The 20,253-nt window shown below is 50.4% G+C and overlaps 1 protein-coding gene across 1 annotated transcript in view; it reads right to left on the reverse strand.

The window, feature by feature from the left end:
* VPS45 (vacuolar protein sorting 45 homolog) overlaps positions 1–20,253 on the reverse strand; it is a 216,785-nt gene that overhangs the window by 98,536 nt on the left and 97,996 nt on the right. Inside the window, exon 11 of the mRNA XM_078671388.1 lies at positions 16,306–16,464. Coding sequence (XP_078527514.1) covers positions 16,306–16,464 — 159 coding nt within the window. The remainder of the gene's footprint in view (positions 1–16,305; positions 16,465–20,253) is intronic.

The raw sequence follows: 20,253 nt of genomic DNA on the forward strand, positions 1-20,253 counted from the left end.
ATCAGACCATTAGTGTTCCATTTTAATGTAAACTAAGATCCACAGGCAATGCCTTCGCATCTGTGAGATATACTCTTTCTGCTGACAGGAGGAGGAGGTTGGATTAGCCACAAATTGGAGCAAGGGAATTTTTTTTTTTTTAATAAACAGTTTTTATTGAATTTTTTGCATAAAGCATTAAGAAAATTGAGTCACACACTTAGTTCGTCAAAGGAAAATACAAGGCACGTTCTCAATGCATTGGCATTTGGTTGAAACAATACATTATTACAAAGCAGCAACAACAGCAGTAGCACTCCTGCCATCAGTCGGTAACATAGGTTTACTGGCCCAACCATTTCCCCCCTACTAGGTTGTGTTTATGGGGGGAGCCCCTGGCCTCATAGGTCGGTTTTTCTTGCTTTGCACATCAATCCACACCTGGAACTATTGGGAGAGAGTGTGAGGCAAAGGGGACTTCCATCGGGTGGCAAGGTCGTGTTTGGCAACCTTACTGGCCGTCCCTAGAAATGACCGGTTAGCTCTCGTGACCCCCAAGCCCTCCACGACACCCAAACGAAGCATCAAAGGTGAAAAGGGGACCTCCCAACCAAGCACCTCAGACAACTCTCCCACTAACGTAATCCAAAATGTTCGATTTGTGGGGCACAATCAAACTACATGGTATTTATTCATGTATTTAGTGTAATGTCAAGATGCAATCAGACCACACGTTAATCTCTTGGACCTGAGATGCATGATTATGTGGGGGACATTAACAGAGTGGGACATTACTGCATGAAGAATAAAGTATTGATAGTTGTATTGAATACATGGCAAGGCTCTATATTCGGGACAGCTTGTGGGAAGGGCCGAGTTTCGGAGGACAGAGTGGGGGTTACAGTTTAGGTTTCATTCACTTTATGGTACAAAAGGGGGTGGTGATAGACGGAGCATCTGAACCAATCAAACACTCACACTCAGTCAGAAGATCTGGGTTTGATCCATCACCGTTCTTTAGCCCACTCTGCCACCCCAGTTCACACATGGCTATATGCAAATCAGTCTGACCCTGTGCCTCATGGGAACAGTCCAGCCCGAACTGCCAAGCCATGCCTTCCCTGGACCGGAAACAAGCTTCCGAGGACCGGTTTCTGACATTCCAGCCATCTTCAGCCCGGCTTGCTTGAATCCAGTGGCAAAGTGAGCAAGGGACTCACGTCTGAGCATACCCTGCCACACTTATGGCGGCCAAAGCGGTACAGAAGGGGGTGGTGATGGACGGAGCATCTGAACCAATCAAACACTCACACTCAGTCAGAAGATCTGGGTTTGATCCATCACCGTTCTTTAGCCCACTCTGCCACCCCAGTTCACACATGGCTATATGCAAATCAGTCTGACCCTGTGCCTCATGGGAACAGTCCAGCCCGAACTGCCAAGCCATGCCTTCCCTGGACCGGAAACAAGCTTCCGAGGACCGGTTTCTGGCATTCCAGCCGCCTTCAGCCCGGCTTGCTTGAATCCAGTGGCAAAGTGAGCAAGGGACTCACGTCTGAGCATACCCTGCCACACTTATGGCAGCCAAAGCGGTACAAAAGGGGGTGGTGATGGACGGAGCATCTGAACCAATCAAACACTCACACTCAGTCAGAAGATCTGGGTTTGATCCATCACCGTTCTTTAGCCCACTCTGCCACCCCAGTTCACACATGGCTATATGCAAATCAGTCTGACCCTGTGCCTCATGGGAACAGTCCAGCCCGAACTGCCAAGCCATGCCTTCCCTGGACCGGAAACAAGCTTCCGAGGACCGGTTTCTGGCATTCCAGCCGTCTTCAGCCCGGCTTGCTTGAATCCAGTAGCAAAGTGAGCAAGGGACTCACGTCTGAGCATACCCTGCCACACTTATGGCGGCCAAAGCGGTTCAGAAGGGGGTGGTGATGGACGGAGCATCTGAACCAATCAAACACTCACACTCAGTCAGAAGATCTGGGTTTGATCCATCACCGTTCTTTAGCCCACTCTGCCACCCCAGTTCACACATGGCTATATGCAAATCAGTCTGACCCTGTGCCTCATGGGAACAGTCCAGCCCGAACTGCCAAGCCATGCCTTCCCTGGAACGGAAACAAGCTTCCGAGGACCAGTTTCTGGCATTCAAGCCGTCTTCAGCCCGGCTTGCTTGAATCCAGTGGCAAAGTGAGCAAGGGACTCACGTCTGTCTGAGCATACCCTGCCACACTTATGGCGGCCAAAACGGTACAAAAGGGGGTGGTGATGGACGGAGCATCTGAACCAATCAAACACTCACACTCAGACAGAAGATCTGGGTTTGATCCATCACCGTTCTTTAGCCCACTCTGCCACCCCAGTTCACACATGGCTATATGCAAATCAGTCTGACCCTGTGCCTCATGGGAACAGTCCAGCCCGAACTGCCAAGCCATGCCTTCCCTGGACCGGAAACAAGCTTCGAGGACCGGTTTCTGGCATTCCAGCCGTCTTCAGCCCGGCTTGCTTGAATCCAGTGGCAAAGTGAGCAAGGGACTCACGTCTGAGCATACCCTGCCACACTTATGGCGGCCAAAGCGGTACAAAAGGGGGTGGTGATGGACGGAGCATCTGAACCAATCAAACACTCACACTCAGTCAGAAGATCTGGGTTTGATCCATCACCGTTCTTTAGCCCACTCTGCCACCCCAGTTCACACATGGCTATATGCAAATCAGTCTGACCCTGTGCCTCATGGGAACAGTCCAGCCCGAACTGCCAAGCCATGCCTTCCCTGGACCGGAAACAAGCTTCCGAGGACCCGTTTCTGGCATTCCAGCCGTCTTCAGCCCGGCTTGCTTGAATCCAGTGGCAAAGTGAGCAAGGGACTCACGTCTGAGCATACCCTGCCACACTTATGGCGGCCAAAGCGGTACAAAAGGGGGTGGTGATGGACAGAGCATCTGAACCAATCAAACACTCACACTCAGTCAGAAGATCTGGGTTTGATCCATCACTGTTCTTTAGCCCACTCTGCCACCCCAGTTCACACATGGCTATATGCAAGTCTAGCCCGAACTGCCAAGCCATGCCTTCCCTGGACCAGAAACAAGCTTCCGAGGACCGGTTTCTGGCATTCCAGCCGTCTTCAGCCCGGCTTGTTCGCCCTAAGTTGGCAGGGTATGCTCAGACGTGAGTCCCTTGCTCACTTTGCCACTGGAGTCAAGCAAGTCCGGCTGAAGACGGCTGTAATGCCAGAAACCGGTCCTGGGAAGCTTGTTCCGGTCCAGGGAAGACATGGCTTGGCAGTTCGGGCTGGACTGTTCCCATGAGGCACAGAGTCAGACTGATTTGCATATGGCCATGTCTGAACTAGGGTGGCGGAGTGAGCTGAAGAACGGTGATGGATTAAACCCAGATCAGTTGACTGGGGGTGAATGTTTGTATTGTCAACGCTCCGTCCATCACCACCTTTGGTTGTTCTTTGTTCGCCCTAAGTTGGCAGGGTATGCCGAATGTGAGTCTCCTGAGGCGGAAGCCGGGAGTGAACCCTTCGTTTTTAAAAAAACTTGATTGTGTTATGCTTTTAACCTTAAGACCTACTCACCCCCTGCTTTAAACAGCGTTCTCAGCGCTGCAACGATTCCTCACCGCCATCACAGAGGGCGAGGCGCGTCCCTAGACACGCCCACCTCGGCTGGCCACGCCCCCTGATATTTCTTTAAATAGCGCGCACAGCTGACAGCGCGGCATTACCGAATGTGAGTCTCCTGAGGCGGAAGCCGGGAGTGAACCCTTCGTTTTAAAAAAAACTTGATTGTGTTATGCTTTTAACCTTAAGACCTACTCACCCCCTGCTTTAAACAGCGTTCTCAGCGCTGCAACGATTCCTCACCGCCATCACAGAGGGCGAGGCGCGTCCCTAGACACGCCCACCTCGGCTGGCCACGCCCCCTGATATTTCTTTAAATAGCGCGCACAGCTGACAGCGCGGCATTACCGAATGTGAGTCTCCTGAGGCGGAAGCCGGGAGTGAACCCTTCGTTTTTAAAAAAACTTGATTGTGTTATGCTTTTAACCTTAAGACCTACTCACCCCCTGCTTTAAACAGCGTTCTCAGCGCTGCAACGATTCCTCACCGCCATCACAGAGGGCGAGGCGCGTCCCTAGACACGCCCACCTCGGCTGGCCACGCCCCCTGATATTTCTTTAAATAGCGCGCACAGCTGACAGCGCGGCATTACCGAATGTGAGTCTCCTGAGGCGGAAGCCGGGAGTGAACCCTTCGTTTTTAAAAAAACTTGATTGTGTTATGCTTTTAACCTTAAGACCTACTCACCCCCTGCTTTAAACAGCGTTCTCAGCGCTGCAACGATTCCTCACCGCCATCACAGAGGGCGAGGCGCGTCCCTAGACACGCCCACCTCGGCTGGCCACGCCCCCTGATATTTCTTTAAATAGCGCGCACAGCTGACAGCGCGGCATTACCGAATGTGAGTCTCCTGAGGCGGAAGCCGGGAGTGAACCCTTCGTTTTAAAAAAAACTTGATTGTGTTATGCTTTTAACCTTAAGACCTACTCACCCCCTGCTTTAAACAGCGTTCTCAGCGCTGCAACGATTCCTCACCGCCATCACAGAGGGCGAGGCGCGTCCCTAGACACGCCCACCTCGGCTGGCCACGCCCCCTGATATTTCTTTAAATAGCGCGCACAGCTGACAGCGCGGCATTACCGAATGTGAGTCTCCTGAGGCGGAAGCCGGGAGTGAACCCTTCGTTTTTAAAAAAACTTGATTGTGTTATGCTTTTAACCTTAAGACCTACTCACCCCCTGCTTTAAACAGCGTTCTCAGCGCTGCAACGATTCCTCACCGCCATCACAGAGGGCGAGGCGCGTCCCTAGACACGCCCACCTCGGCTGGCCACGCCCCCTGATATTTCTTTAAATAGCGCGCACAGCTGACAGCGCGGCATTACCGAATGTGAGTCTCCTGAGGCGGAAGCCGGGAGTGAACCCTTCGTTTTAAAAAAAACTTGATTGTGTTATGCTTTTAACCTTAAGACCTACTCACCCCCTGCTTTAAACAGCGTTCTCAGCGCTGCAACGATTCCTCACCGCCATCACAGAGGGCGAGGCGCGTCCCTAGACACGCCCACCTCGGCTGGCCACGCCCCCTGATATTTCTTTAAATAGCGCGCACAGCTGACAGCGCGGCATTACCGAATGTGAGTCTCCTGAGGCGGAAGCCGGGAGTGAACCCTTCGTTTTTAAAAAAACTTGATTGTGTTATGCTTTTAACCTTAAGACCTACTCACCCCCTGCTTTAAACAGCGTTCTCAGCGCTGCAACGATTCCTCACCGCCATCACAGAGGGCGAGGCGCGTCCCTAGACACGCCCACCTCGGCTGGCCACGCCCCCTGATATTTCTTTAAATAGCGCGCACAGCTGACAGCGCGGCATTACCGAATGTGAGTCTCCTGAGGCGGAAGCCGGGAGTGAACCCTTCGTTTTTAAAAAAACTTGATTGTGTTATGCTTTTAACCCTAAGACCTACTCACCCCCTGCTTTAAACAGCGTTCTCAGCGCTGCAACGATTCCTCACCGCCATCACAGAGGGCGAGGCGCGTCCCTAGACACGCCCACCTCGGCTGGCCACGCCCCCTGATATTTCTTTAAATAGCGCGCACAGCTGACAGCGCGGCATTACCGAATGTGAGTCTCCTGAGGCGGAAGCCGGGAGTGAACCCTTCGTTTTTAAAAAAACTTGATTGTGTTATGCTTTTAACCTTAAGACCTACTCACCCCCTGCTTTAAACAGCGTTCTCAGCGCTGCAACGATTCCTCACCGCCATCACAGAGGGCGAGGCGCGTCCCTAGACACGCCCACCTCGGCTGGCCACGCCCCCTGATATTTCTTTAAATAGCGCGCACAGCTGACAGCGCGGCATTACCGAATGTGAGTCTCCTGAGGCGGAAGCCGGGAGTGAACCCTTCGTTTTTAAAAAAACTTGATTGTGTTATGCTTTTAACCTTAAGACCTACTCACCCCCTGCTTTAAACAGCGTTCTCAGCGCTGCAACGATTCCTCACCGCCATCACAGAGGGCGAGGCGCGTCCCTAGACACGCCCACCTCGGCTGGCCACGCCCCCTGATATTTCTTTAAATAGCGCGCACAGCTGACAGCGCGGCATTACCGAATGTGAGTCTCCTGAGGCGGAAGCCGGGAGTGAACCCTTCGTTTTTAAAAAAACTTGATTGTGTTATGCTTTTAACCTTAAGACCTACTCACCCCCTGCTTTAAACAGCGTTCTCAGCGCTGCAACGATTCCTCACCGCCATCACAGAGGGCGAGGCGCGTCCCTAGACACGCCCACCTCGGCTGGCCACGCCCCCTGATATTTCTTTAAATAGCGCGCACAGCTGACAGCGCGGCATTACCGAATGTGAGTCTCCTGAGGCGGAAGCCGGGAGTGAACCCTTCGTTTTTAAAAAAACTTGATTGTGTTATGCTTTTAACCTTAAGACCTACTCACCCCCTGCTTTAAACAGCGTTCTCAGCGCTGCAACGATTCCTCACCGCCATCACAGAGGGCGAGGCGCGTCCCTAGACACGCCCACCTCGGCTGGCCACGCCCCCTGATATTTCTTTAAATAGCGCGCACAGCTGACAGCGCGGCATTACCGAATGTGAGTCTCCTGAGGCGGAAGCCGGGAGTGAACCCTTCGTTTTTAAAAAAACTTGATTGTGTTATGCTTTTAACCTTAAGACCTACTCACCCCCTGCTTTAAACAGCGTTCTCAGCGCTGCAACGATTCCTCACCGCCATCACAGAGGGCGAGGCGCGTCCCTAGACACGCCCACCTCGGCTGGCCACGCCCCCTGATATTTCTTTAAATAGCGCGCACAGCTGACAGCGCGGCATTACCGAATGTGAGTCTCCTGAGGCGGAAGCCGGGAGTGAACCCTTCGTTTTTAAAAAAACTTGATTGTGTTATGCTTTTAACCTTAAGACCTACTCACCCCCTGCTTTAAACAGCGTTCTCAGCGCTGCAACGATTCCTCACCGCCATCACAGAGGGCGAGGCGCGTCCCTAGACACGCCCACCTCGGCTGGCCACGCCCCCTGATATTTCTTTAAATAGCGCGCACAGCTGACAGCGCGGCATTACCGAATGTGAGTCTCCTGAGGCGGAAGCCGGGAGTGAACCCTTCGTTTTTAAAAAAACTTGATTGTGTTATGCTTTTAACCTTAAGACCTACTCACCCCCTGCTTTAAACAGCGTTCTCAGCGCTGCAACGATTCCTCACCGCCATCACAGAGGGCGAGGCGCGTCCCTAGACACGCCCACCTCGGCTGGCCACGCCCCCTGATATTTCTTTAAATAGCGCGCACAGCTGACAGCGCGGCATTACCGAATGTGAGTCTCCTGAGGCGGAAGCCGGGAGTGAACCCTTCGTTTTTAAAAAAACTTGATTGTGTTATGCTTTTAACCTTAAGACCTACTCACCCCCTGCTTTAAACAGCGTTCTCAGCGCTGCAACGATTCCTCACCGCCATCACAGAGGGCGAGGCGCGTCCCTAGACACGCCCACCTCGGCTGGCCACGCCCCCTGATATTTCTTTAAATAGCGCGCACAGCTGACAGCGCGGCATTACCGAATGTGAGTCTCCTGAGGCGGAAGCCGGGAGTGAACCCTTCGTTTTTAAAAAAACTTGATTGTGTTATGCTTTTAACCTTAAGACCTACTCACCCCCTGCTTTAAACAGCGTTCTCAGCGCTGCAACGATTCCTCACCGCCATCACAGAGGGCGAGGCGCGTCCCTAGACACGCCCACCTCGGCTGGCCACGCCCCCTGATATTTCTTTAAATAGCGCGCACAGCTGACAGCGCGGCATTACCGAATGTGAGTCTCCTGAGGCGGAAGCCGGGAGTGAACCCTTCGTTTTAAAAAAACTTGATTGTGTTATGCTTTTAACCTTAAGACCTACTCACCCCCTGCTTTAAACAGCGTTCTCAGCGCTGCAACGATTCCTCACCGCCATCACAGAGGGCGAGGCGCGTCCCTAGACACGCCCACCTCGGCTGGCCACGCCCCCTGATATTTCTTTAAATAGCGCGCACAGCTGACAGCGCGGCATTACCGAATGTGAGTCTCCTGAGGCGGAAGCCGGGAGTGAACCCTTCGTTTTTAAAAAAACTTGATTGTGTTATGCTTTTAACCTTAAGACCTACTCACCCCCTGCTTTAAACAGCGTTCTCAGCGCTGCAACGATTCCTCACCGCCATCACAGAGGGCGAGGCGCGTCCCTAGACACGCCCACCTCGGCTGGCCACGCCCCCTGATATTTCTTTAAATAGCGCGCACAGCTGACAGCGCGGCATTACCGAATGTGAGTCTCCTGAGGCGGAAGCCGGGAGTGAACCCTTCGTTTTTAAAAAAACTTGATTGTGTTATGCTTTTAACCTTAAGACCTACTCACCCCCTGCTTTAAACAGCGTTCTCAGCGCTGCAACGATTCCTCACCGCCATCACAGAGGGCGAGGCGCGTCCCTAGACACGCCCACCTCGGCTGGCCACGCCCCCTGATATTTCTTTAAATAGCGCGCACAGCTGACAGCGCGGCATTACCGAATGTGAGTCTCCTGAGGCGGAAGCCGGGAGTGAACCCTTCGTTTTTAAAAAAACTTGATTGTGTTATGCTTTTAACCTTAAGACCTACTCACCCCCTGCTTTAAACAGCGTTCTCAGCGCTGCAACGATTCCTCACCGCCATCACAGAGGGCGAGGCGCGTCCCTAGACACGCCCACCTCGGCTGGCCACGCCCCCTGATATTTCTTTAAATAGCGCGCACAGCTGACAGCGCGGCATTACCGAATGTGAGTCTCCTGAGGCGGAAGCCGGGAGTGAACCCTTCGTTTTTAAAAAAACTTGATTGTGTTATGCTTTTAACCTTAAGACCTACTCACCCCCTGCTTTAAACAGCGTTCTCAGCGCTGCAACGATTCCTCACCGCCATCACAGAGGGCGAGGTGCGTCCCTAGACACGCCCACCTCGGCTGGCCACGCACCCTGATATTTCTTTAAATAGCGCGCACAGCTGACAGCGCGGCATTACCGAATGTGAGTCTCCTGAGGCGGAAGCCGGGAGTGAACCCTTCGTTTTTAAAAAAACTTGATTGTGTTATGCTTTTAACCTTAAGACCTACTCACCCCCTGCTTTAAACAGCGTTCTCAGCGCTGCAACGATTCCTCACCGCCATCACAGAGGGCGAGGCGCGTCCCTAGACACGCCCACCTCGGCTGGCCACGCCCCCTGATATTTCTTTAAATAGCGCGCACAGCTGACAGCGCGGCATTACCGAATGTGAGTCTCCTGAGGCGGAAGCCGGGAGTGAACCCTTCGTTTTTAAAAAAACTTGATTGTGTTATGCTTTTAACCTTAAGACCTACTCACCCCCTGCTTTAAACAGCGTTCTCAGCGCTGCAACGATTCCTCACCGCCATCACAGAGGGCGAGGCGCGTCCCTAGACACGCCCACCTCGGCTGGCCACGCCCCCTGATATTTCTTTAAATAGCGCGCACAGCTGACAGCGCGGCATTACCGAATGTGAGTCTCCTGAGGCGGAAGCCGGGAGTGAACCCTTCGTTTTTAAAAAAACTTGATTGTGTTATGCTTTTAACCTTAAGACCTACTCACCCCCTGCTTTAAACAGCGTTCTCAGCGCTGCAACGATTCCTCACCGCCATCACAGAGGGCGAGGCGCGTCCCTAGACACGCCCACCTCGGCTGGCCACGCCCCCTGATATTTCTTTAAATAGCGCGCACAGCTGACAGCGCGGCATTACCGAATGTGAGTCTCCTGAGGCGGAAGCCGGGAGTGAACCCTTCGTTTTTAAAAAAACTTGATTGTGTTATGCTTTTAACCTTAAGACCTACTCACCCCCTGCTTTAAACAGCGTTCTCAGCGCTGCAACGATTCCTCACCGCCATCACAGAGGGCGAGGCGCGTCCCTAGACACGCCCACCTCGGCTGGCCACGCCCCCTGATATTTCTTTAAATAGCGCGCACAGCTGACAGCGCGGCATTACCGAATGTGAGTCTCCTGAGGCGGAAGCCGGGAGTGAACCCTTCGTTTTTAAAAAAACTTGATTGTGTTATGCTTTTAACCTTAAGACCTACTCACCCCCTGCTTTAAACAGCGTTCTCAGCGCTGCAACGATTCCTCACCGCCATCACAGAGGGCGAGGCGCGTCCCTAGACACGCCCACCTCGGCTGGCCACGCCCCCTGATATTTCTTTAAATAGCGCGCACAGCTGACAGCGCGGCATTACCGAATGTGAGTCTCCTGAGGCGGAAGCCGGGAGTGAACCCTTCGTTTTTAAAAAAACTTGATTGTGTTATGCTTTTAACCTTAAGACCTACTCACCCCCTGCTTTAAACAGCGTTCTCAGCGCTGCAACGATTCCTCACCGCCATCACAGAGGGCGAGGCGCGTCCCTAGACACGCCCACCTCGGCTGGCCACGCCCCCTGATATTTCTTTAAATAGCGCGCACAGCTGACAGCGCGGCATTACCGAATGTGAGTCTCCTGAGGCGGAAGCCGGGAGTGAACCCTTCGTTTTTAAAAAAACTTGATTGTGTTATGCTTTTAACCTTAAGACCTACTCACCCCCTGCTTTAAACAGCGTTCTCAGCGCTGCAACGATTCCTCACCGCCATCACAGAGGGCGAGGCGCGTCCCTAGACACGCCCACCTCGGCTGGCCACGCCCCCTGATATTTCTTTAAATAGCGCGCACAGCTGACAGCGCGGCATTACCGAATGTGAGTCTCCTGAGGCGGAAGCCGGGAGTGAACCCTTCGTTTTAAAAAAAACTTGATTGTGTTATGCTTTTAACCTTAAGACCTACTCACCCCCTGCTTTAAACAGCGTTCTCAGCGCTGCAACGATTCCTCACCGCCATCACAGAGGGCGAGGCGCGTCCCTAGACACGCCCACCTCGGCTGGCCACGCCCCCTGATATTTCTTTAAATAGCGCGCACAGCTGACAGCGCGGCATTACCGAATGTGAGTCTCCTGAGGCGGAAGCCGGGAGTGAACCCTTCGTTTTTAAAAAAACTTGATTGTGTTATGCTTTTAACCTTAAGACCTACTCACCCCCTGCTTTAAACAGCGTTCTCAGCGCTGCAACGATTCCTCACCGCCATCACAGAGGGCGAGGCGCGTCCCTAGACACGCCCACCTCGGCTGGCCACGCCCCCTGATATTTCTTTAAATAGCGCGCACAGCTGACAGCGCGGCATTACCGAATGTGAGTCTCCTGAGGCGGAAGCCGGGAGTGAACCCTTCGTTTTTAAAAAAACTTGATTGTGTTATGCTTTTAACCTTAAGACCTACTCACCCCCTGCTTTAAACAGCGTTCTCAGCGCTGCAACGATTCCTCACCGCCATCACAGAGGGCGAGGCGCGTCCCTAGACACGCCCACCTCGGCTGGCCACGCCCCCGTGACGCCCTCCCTCTCAGGTATAAATCATGTGCCTCGCCAGGAAGCGCAGCGGACGGGCGCAGCGGGCGCGCCGTCAGCGCGCCGAAGGCGCGCCAAAGGCAAGCCCGTCTGGGCCCGTCCGGGCCTGGACCGGGCCCAGGGCCTGTCCCCCTGCCCACGTTGCTGATTCCGCACGCATATGCTGGACCAACTCCCAGCTCCACTCACTCAATCCCTCTCTCTGTGCCGTCACTACCTGCAACCCTTCCCACCTTAAATCAGCTCCATTTTACTGCCCTCAATGCAACTTCACTCTCCCGCCCTTCCTTCCCCCTTTGCCACCTGATCCCACGCCGCAGCTTTCGACCTCCAATCATCGGACGCTGAAAGCAGGCTTAGTCAACTGCCGGTCTCTCCCCCGTCATGCTAATGACATCTGGTTGTTGATTTCCTCTGAGGAGTGGGATATTTTATTCCTCACTGAGTCTTGGATGACTGACTCCTCCTCCCCGGACATCTATTTAGCCATTCCATCAGGCTATGACATAAAATGTGTTAATCGGGCAGGGGGTAAATCGGGAGGCGGACTAGCAATCATCTTTAAATCTCATTTCCAGCTGACCATTACCAAACTCACCAACATTGGTATTATTGAAGCCCTCTACTTCTCAGTGTCAGATTCCGCGGCTGTTATTCTAGCTGGCTCTCTAATCTACAACCCCCCCACAGCGGCCTCTCTTTCTCTTACCGCTCTCACCCACCAGTTAGCTGATCTAGCCTTGAAACATCAATATTTTTTAGTTCTAGGTGATTTTAACCTTCACGTCGATAATTCCCTTTGCGCAAAAGCGAAGAATTTACTGGAAATCATGGATAGCCTTAATTTTACTCAACTTGTCACCGGTCCTACTCATGTGGCAGGTCACACCCTGGATCTTATTTTTGCTAATTTCCCCACTGTTATTGTTTCCCCCTCCCTTCCTCTTACATGGTCGGACCATTACCTTATCCCCTTTTCTTTGGCCTTAGACCGTAAATCCATCCCTCCTGTGCCCAGGAAAGAGCTGGGTAGGAAATGGCACAAAGTCACTTGTGCTTCCCTGGACCCGATATTCCATTTCCAGACGGACCATCTATCCCCGGATATCGATTTTAATATCGCCAGACTAAACTCCGCCCTTATCAATGCTATTGATCTTATTGCCCCCCAGAAACTCATCACTTCCACTAGATCCCGTCCTTCTGCTCCCTGGTTCTCCACCTCCCTCCGCGAGGAAAAAAGCAGCTGTAAAGCACTAGAACGGAAGTGGAGGCTTAATTACGATCTTGAAGCTAAGCTTGCCTACAAGGCGGCCTTGAGAAAATTTCTCAAACATAAAAAAACAGCCATGAAAGACCACTTCTCGCTCCAAATCGCCAAGGCCAAAAACTCTTCTAAAACCCTCTTTTCCATCGTTAAAGATTTTATCACCCCTCCGGCCAGGACCAGTCAGGTCTCAGCTAGCCAGAAACTTTGTGAAGGACTCTCGGACTTTTTCCTTGAAAAGATCGATAAACTTTGCGTTTCCTTCCCTAAAGGGCCAATGCCTCGGCCCTCGTCTACCGACCCCCCCGACTCTCCGTCCCTTCTTGCGTTCAATAAACTTGCCCAGGAGGATGCTATCAAACTACTCATTCACTGCAAGTCTGGTGCACCCTCTGACCCCGTTCCGGCCAAAACTATGGGTGAATTGGCCCCCCTGCTAGCCGACCCTTTCCTCTCCGTCTGGAATGCTTCTCTACACTATGGCGTTTTCCCTACCACCTGGAAGGAAGCCTTGGTGATCCCAATTCTAAAAAAGACAGATGCCGATCCCACTGTATTCTCCAACTACCGCCCTATATCTCTCCTTCCCAAACCTGCTAAAGTTTTGGAGAAAGCCGTGCAGTTGCAACTCACGGAGTACTTGGAGAACAATTCACTACTGCACGACTCGCAATCTGGATTTCAGGCGGGATACAGTACCGAGACGGCTCTGCTGGAGGTCTCGGAGACCATTCGAGAGTGCGTGGACAGAGGCGAGGAGGCCATGTTGGTCCTCCTCGACCTGTCCGCGGCATTCGATACGGTATCCCACTCCATTCTCCTTGACCGACTACGGCACATGGGCATTGGCGGCACTGCCATCAGTTGGATTGAGTCCTTCCTCTCTGGAAGAAGTCAAAGGGTGCTGTTGCGGCCTTTCAGATCGGAGGAAAAACCCTTGTTTTGCGGCGTGCCACAGGGCTCGGCCCTCAGCCCTCTGTTTTTTAACATATATCTTGCCCCACTGGCCGGCGTGGTGGAGTCCTGCGGAGTCAGGGTGGTCTCTTATGCTGATGATACTCAGCTGGTGTTCTCCTTTAGAGGCCACTCTGACTCCGCGTTCTCCAACTTCCGCCGGTGTCTTAACATCATCAGCGATTGGATGTCTGAAAACCATCTAAGACTCAACGCGGACAAAACAGAGGTGCTGTTTTTTAACCAGAAGAACTCCATCCCCTCCTCCTGGTGGTGGCCCGCGGCACTCGATCCCGCCCCCTCTCCCGTCCACTCGGCCCGCAACCTGGGCTTCCATTTCAATGACTCCTTATCATGCAAGACTCAGATTCAAAAAGTGACCTCGGCCTGCTTCCTGAAGCTACGCATGATCAGGAAAATCCTCCCCTATCTCCCTTTGGATTCCCGCCGGACAGTTACCCACGCTCTCATCACGTCCCACCTGGACTATGCTAATAGCCTGTATGCCGGTGCTCCCCAATACCTTATTGACCGGCTGCAGATTGTCCAGAATGCGGCGGCGAGGCTGATTGGTAACATTTCTTATCGTCAGTCAGTCGCCGCATATCGTAGGGAACTGCACTGGCTACCTGTGGCCAGCCGAATTCAGTTTAAGATCCTTACCCTGACTCATCGAGCCATTAATGACCGCGGACCAAACTATCTAAAAAAACGAGTCTCAATATCCCGGTCCATCAGATCCTTGAGATCCAATGACCTATGCCTTCTGATCTCCCCCCGCTTTAGACTTTCCAGAATGGGTGGCAGAGGATTCAGCGTCATTGCTGCAAAACTATGGAACTCCCTGCCAGTTGAGCTCAGATTCTGCCCCTCTGAATCTGTCTTCCGGGCCAGACTCAAAACCTGGCTCTTTTCTAGACTCTGATTTATCATGTCACTTCCCCTGTCCGTTCCTTCTCTCCCCTCTAAAGACTCAGGTTCCAGCGCCGGGACACCCCTCAGGGGGTAGCTGCGCGCTTTATAAGCTACATAAAATAAAATAAAATAAATAAAATAAATGCTCAGACGTGAGTCCCTTGCTCACTTTGCCACTGGAGTCAAGCAAGCCCGGCTGAAGACGGCTGCAATGCCAGAAACCGGTCCTGGGAAGCTTGATTCCGGTCCAGGGAAGACATGGCTTGGCAGTTCGGGCTGGACTGTTCCCATGAGGCACAGGGTCAGACTGATTTGCATATGGCCATGTCTGAACTGGGGTGGCGGAGTGAGCTAAAGAACGGTGATGGATTAAACCCAGATCAGTTGACTGGGGGTGAGTGTTTGTATTGTCAACGCTCCGTCCATCACCACCTTTGGTTGTTCTTTGTTCGCCCTAAGTTGGCAGGGTATGCTCAGACGTGAGTTCCTTGCTCACTTTGCCACTGGAGTCAAGCAAGCCCGGCTGAAGACGGCTGCAATGCCAGAAACCGGTCCTGGGAAGCTTGATTCCGGTCCAGGAAAGACATGGCTTGGCAGTTCGGGCTGGACTGTTCCCTTGAGGCACAGGGTCAGACTGATTTGCATATGGCCATGTCTGAACTGGGGTGGCGGATTGAGCTAAAGAACGGTGATGGATTAAACCCAGATCAGTTGACTGGGGGTGAGTGTTTGTATTGTCAACGCTCTGTCCATCACCACCTTTGGTTTTTCTTTGTTCGCTTTAAGTTGGCAGGGTATGCTCAGACATGAGTCCCTTGCTCACTTTGCCACTGGAGTCAAGCAAGCCCGGCTGAAGACGGCTGCAATGCCAGAAACCGGTCCTGGGAAGCTTGATTCCGGTCCAGGGAAGACATGGCTTGGCAGTTCGGGCTGGACTGTTCCCATGAGGCACAGGGTCAGACTGATTTGCATATGGCCATGTCTGAACTGGGGTGGCGGAGTGAGCTAAAGAACGGTGATGGATTAAACCCAGATCAGTTGACTGGGGGTGAGTGTTTGTATTATCAACGCTCCGTCCATCACCACCTTTGATTTTTCTTTGTTCGCCCTAAGTTGGCAGGGTATGCTCAGACGTGAGTCCCTTGCTCACTTTGCCACTGGAGTCAAGCAAGCCCGGCTGAAGACGGCTGCAATGCCAGAAACCGGTCCAGGGAAGCTTGATTCCGGTCCAGGGAAGACATGGCTTGGCAGTTCGGGCTGGACTGTTCCCATGAGGCACAGGGTCAGACTGATTTGCATATGGCCATGTCTGAACTGGGGTGGCGGAGTGAGCTAAAGAACGGTGATGGATTAAACCCAGATCAGTTGACTGGGGGTGAGTGTTTGTATTGTCAACGCTCCGTCCATCACCACCTTTGGTTCTTCATTCACTTTATGGGCAGGAGAAAACGACTTAGGGAAATGTGTGGACTTTTTACAGCGTAATCATCGATTCCATTTTAGAGCACAGCGACAGTGAGGGAGTTAATTAACATTTTAGCCCAAGAGACTCTTCTACCCACCATCGGATCTGCTGATGATGGTGGTACCTGCTAGCAGAAAGCACAGACCTCTAATGGTTAAAAGACACAGTTGCATGAGGCTATAGCTACCATACCTTGCGGTTTCTATCCGAGACGCCCCTGTTCTTGAGGTCCATCAAGAGCCCAGGCAGGTTGTTGCTGCTGTGCCGCTCATAGTGGAGAGCATAGAGCATGACCAGCCGGACTGCATCCGTCTCAGACACTCTCAGATTCTGCACCAGCCTGCGCACGTTCTGAAAGAAGAGAAAGAGGGTCTCTGAACAAATCAAAAGGAAAAACTAGAATTTTTAAATCAATAACTACATGTCTTTCCCCATGGCTAATTGTATACTTGCCGAATGTAGTAAGTCATGATACAGAGGACCTAGTGACTTCACATTATGAACTGGAAACCACTCACACAATGACATATGGGTCTCTGCGCATATCAATTTTCTACATTGGGTTAAATTCAAATAGAATAAACATTACAATTTCTGATAAGAAGCCGTCTATTTTTTAATATGTGCAAATGTCATTTTCTGCACAGTCAGAGAGCTACAATTAGAGATGTGCGATAATCATGCTACTGAACATTCATACCACTACATTTTCATTACTTCTTCAAATTCTGAAATTTGCGGATTCACAGCAGAGACTCGCAGAAATTCTGTGACAAGTTACTGATCACAATAAAACTAGTAATAATTTGGTGCAAAGAGTAAATTGTGTGATTTGTGCTGTACCACACATGATTTCCCCTATCATTTACATTGTAGAGACTTCCACTTGGTTTCAAGGCGTATCCGCGGCGAATGAGATTCTCAAATATCAGAGTCCATTAAAAAAACTGTCTCTTCAATACTTTTCAGAATAGATATAAACAACCTTAAATAATGATCCGAAAGGTCCAATGCTAAATAATAAGAAACCACATGCACTTCATTACCACATATTAACAGTGGAATACACCTGGATTCCTACACACATTTCGCCCATGGTCATCTCTACAAACATGACAGGCTATATGCTTATTATTGTATGTGGGGCAAATCAAGATAAAGTAATTAAATGTTCCATTTTGGAAGATAATACAGCATTTTATTTATCACCAAAGTCAGGCAAACATTAGAAAGTCTCAATCACTAATAAAAAACAAACTCAGATGTACTTACCAGCCAGTCTGCAGAAGCAACTTTGTGAGATCACATCATTAGGAAAGGCCATTCTCTTGAGGTCTGATTTTGGGCATCACTTTAGTTATTAGCACGTATCTCCTATTTCATAAAATGTGTAAGCAGGAGATATAGAATCCGAAGATTAGAATCTCAATCGCCCAACCGACAATGAAATGCTACCTGGAAGCTCCCTAACTGTGAGAGGCATGCCCGCACAGCACGGCCTACACGTGTGCGGGGGGGATCTGTCCTATCAAGAATTGCAAGCACTATCTGGAGGAGGCCTTTGATGAATGGAAACACTTAAGCACTGTCTGTAGGATTTCAATACTTCAAGGATGTGAAGGCCCTACCTGTGAGAGATCAGACCTGCTAGAAATTCAGCCAAACCACTTCTGTGAGTGACTGTCCCATAGCAAAGGGCTAAAGTCCTTGGGATCGTTAAAACCTGCAACTACTGCATTTAGGTTATAAATCAGATACAATTTATAGACACACGTAGGAGCTACCATGGCAAGAGTAATTGTCAGATTCTTTAGTATCGGGCAGCCTCACTTCTAGGAGCCACCAGACTAATAATTAAAAGTCTCTGAGGAATCCAAACAAGCAACTAGGATAATATTTGGAGCCCTCAAGGTTTGCCCAGGTCTCCGCTTTGCCGTGCTCTTTGGATTAACTATCATTGTAGTCTAGAACAACATTCTGGGTGTTTGGCTTTTACTAAACTGTGGTCCATAAATTGGGTAATTGTCACATCTGTTCTAGAAGTGTGGTATAACGCCAAATAAAACAGTTAATAATATTATGACAAATATTATAAATCCATCACTTCAAGAGATCGAAACATTTGGTTGGAACGTGCTTGCTGGAATACTCTGACTAAACAGAGACTTAAGCTTGGCTTAGGCCAAAAGACTCCCAAGTAGAATACCCGTTCAAGAATGTCTAAAATGGACAATAGTTGATGCATACTTTTGGAACTTACTTCCACTTCACAATAGACAGATCCCTAGCTTCATTTAAGGTCCATCTAAAGCCACTTCTATTTCCCAACTCTGGACGTGGAATGTGAAAGAATACCTCTGATATTGCAAGACTTGTCTGCAAGTGATGTCCTACATTTAACAGATAACCATCATAAATAAGATGTCTGTCATAAGAGCGTTCTCAAGAGATCTGTCTCCATTTCAATTAGATACCTGTCCTATTGGAATGTCAGAGAGATCTGACTTACAAGAGACCACCACCCCATTAACCGTAGGACCTAATTTGTCCTCAGAAGTGACTACTTACATTCTGCAATAAACTTTCCTATAAGGATGGTCTGAAAACATTCTGTGGGAAAGCTACCCTACCAGAAAAATCTAAAGACAGCAGTGAGGCAGTGTTAAGTAGTGGTTACACTGTACAACACAAAGGACCTCAAAACAGTTACTGCAAATTAATAGCGGGGACATTATAGATGGATAACATTACCTGCTGCAACTCTCCATCATGAGTAGAACTGTCCAAACAGAAAGTGGTGGCCATCTTCCTGCCTCAGTGAGAGTACTTTTTCACTGGTAACATTTAACAGGCAAAGCATTGCAGGGGATTGGCACACGTCTCAGACAGATTGAGGCACCATATTTTGGCACAGACAATGAAGAGATAACAAATGAGAAGCGTATGACAAAAGAAACCCTACATTGTGGACTGACTGGGAGAAATCCCTGGTTGCAAAAATAAAATAAGTATATAAATACAAATTTGATTTTAGGTTTAGCATTAAAAACCAAACTTGTCTTCCAAACCTTCCAAACCCAAAGGAGTACAAATGCTTTCATATGTGTGTAGCCTTACGGCTAGAGCGGTCGACTTCGAAGCTGGGGAACCAGGTTAGAGTCTCGGCAACGACGCCGCTCAACATCCTATGATTCAGGGCAAATCACTTAATCTCCCGTGCCTAACAAAAATGAATGTGTCCTTGTGTAAGCAACTGGTGCTCATGTAAAGCGATCTGATAACCGATACCTTCGGGTTTAGTTCCCGCTATATAAAACTCTAAAAAAAAAAATATATATATATATATATATATATATAACAATGAACGTTGTCAGTGAAGGTCAGAAAATGAGATTTTTAAACAAATTGCATGAAAGATGAAAGGAAGAATTGGTAGGAAGTTTATCATATCTACACAACGCAAAAGAACTGACCCTTCAGGATGCACGCACAGAAACAGAGAGAGGTGGCACAGTGTAAGACACAGTGAGAAAGTGTGAAGATCAAGAAGGGTGTACATTCTAATGACACACTGGAGAATGGTGGCCTGAAAGGGTAGGCCACGACAGGCGTTGACCAATGATGGGAATGTAAAGATATTTTTAAATAAGATGAAAAAGAATAATAGACTTCCACAGCACACCACTAAATCGTAGTAGTAGTAGTGGAACTTGGTGACCTTGCAGAGTGACCAGCAGCTCAGAGCCTCGGAACAAGGGGGTGTCTGATGCCAGAGAGTTGAAATCTAAATTTGAAGCCTCTGCTCTCTCTAGCATCCAACAACCTCCATCCCAAAGGTGTACAGTGCAGCAGAGCACAAATGCAGGGGTGGTGTGGCACTGCTAACGCGGTGGGTGCGTATGGAAATGAAGAGGGTCTAGATGAGAGTTCTGGAATAGAGACAGGGAAGAGAGACTTTGGCCATAAGTCATGGGATGGAAGAGGCAGAGAAGAGGGTGCGGTGTAGAGCATTCACGGGGCAGCAGGGGGATTGTGAGTCCTGTGGGACAAAGGGCAGTGGTTATGAGGTAGGCTGGGGAAAAAGGTAGGTAAGCAGGGAGTCGAGCGCAGCCTATTAGCACAGAAGAAGATCCCCGGTGC

The sequence above is a fragment of the Lissotriton helveticus genome, chromosome 12 (genome assembly GCF_964261635.1).
Source record: "Lissotriton helveticus chromosome 12, aLisHel1.1, whole genome shotgun sequence".
Lineage (NCBI taxonomy): Eukaryota > Metazoa > Chordata > Amphibia > Caudata > Salamandridae > Lissotriton > Lissotriton helveticus.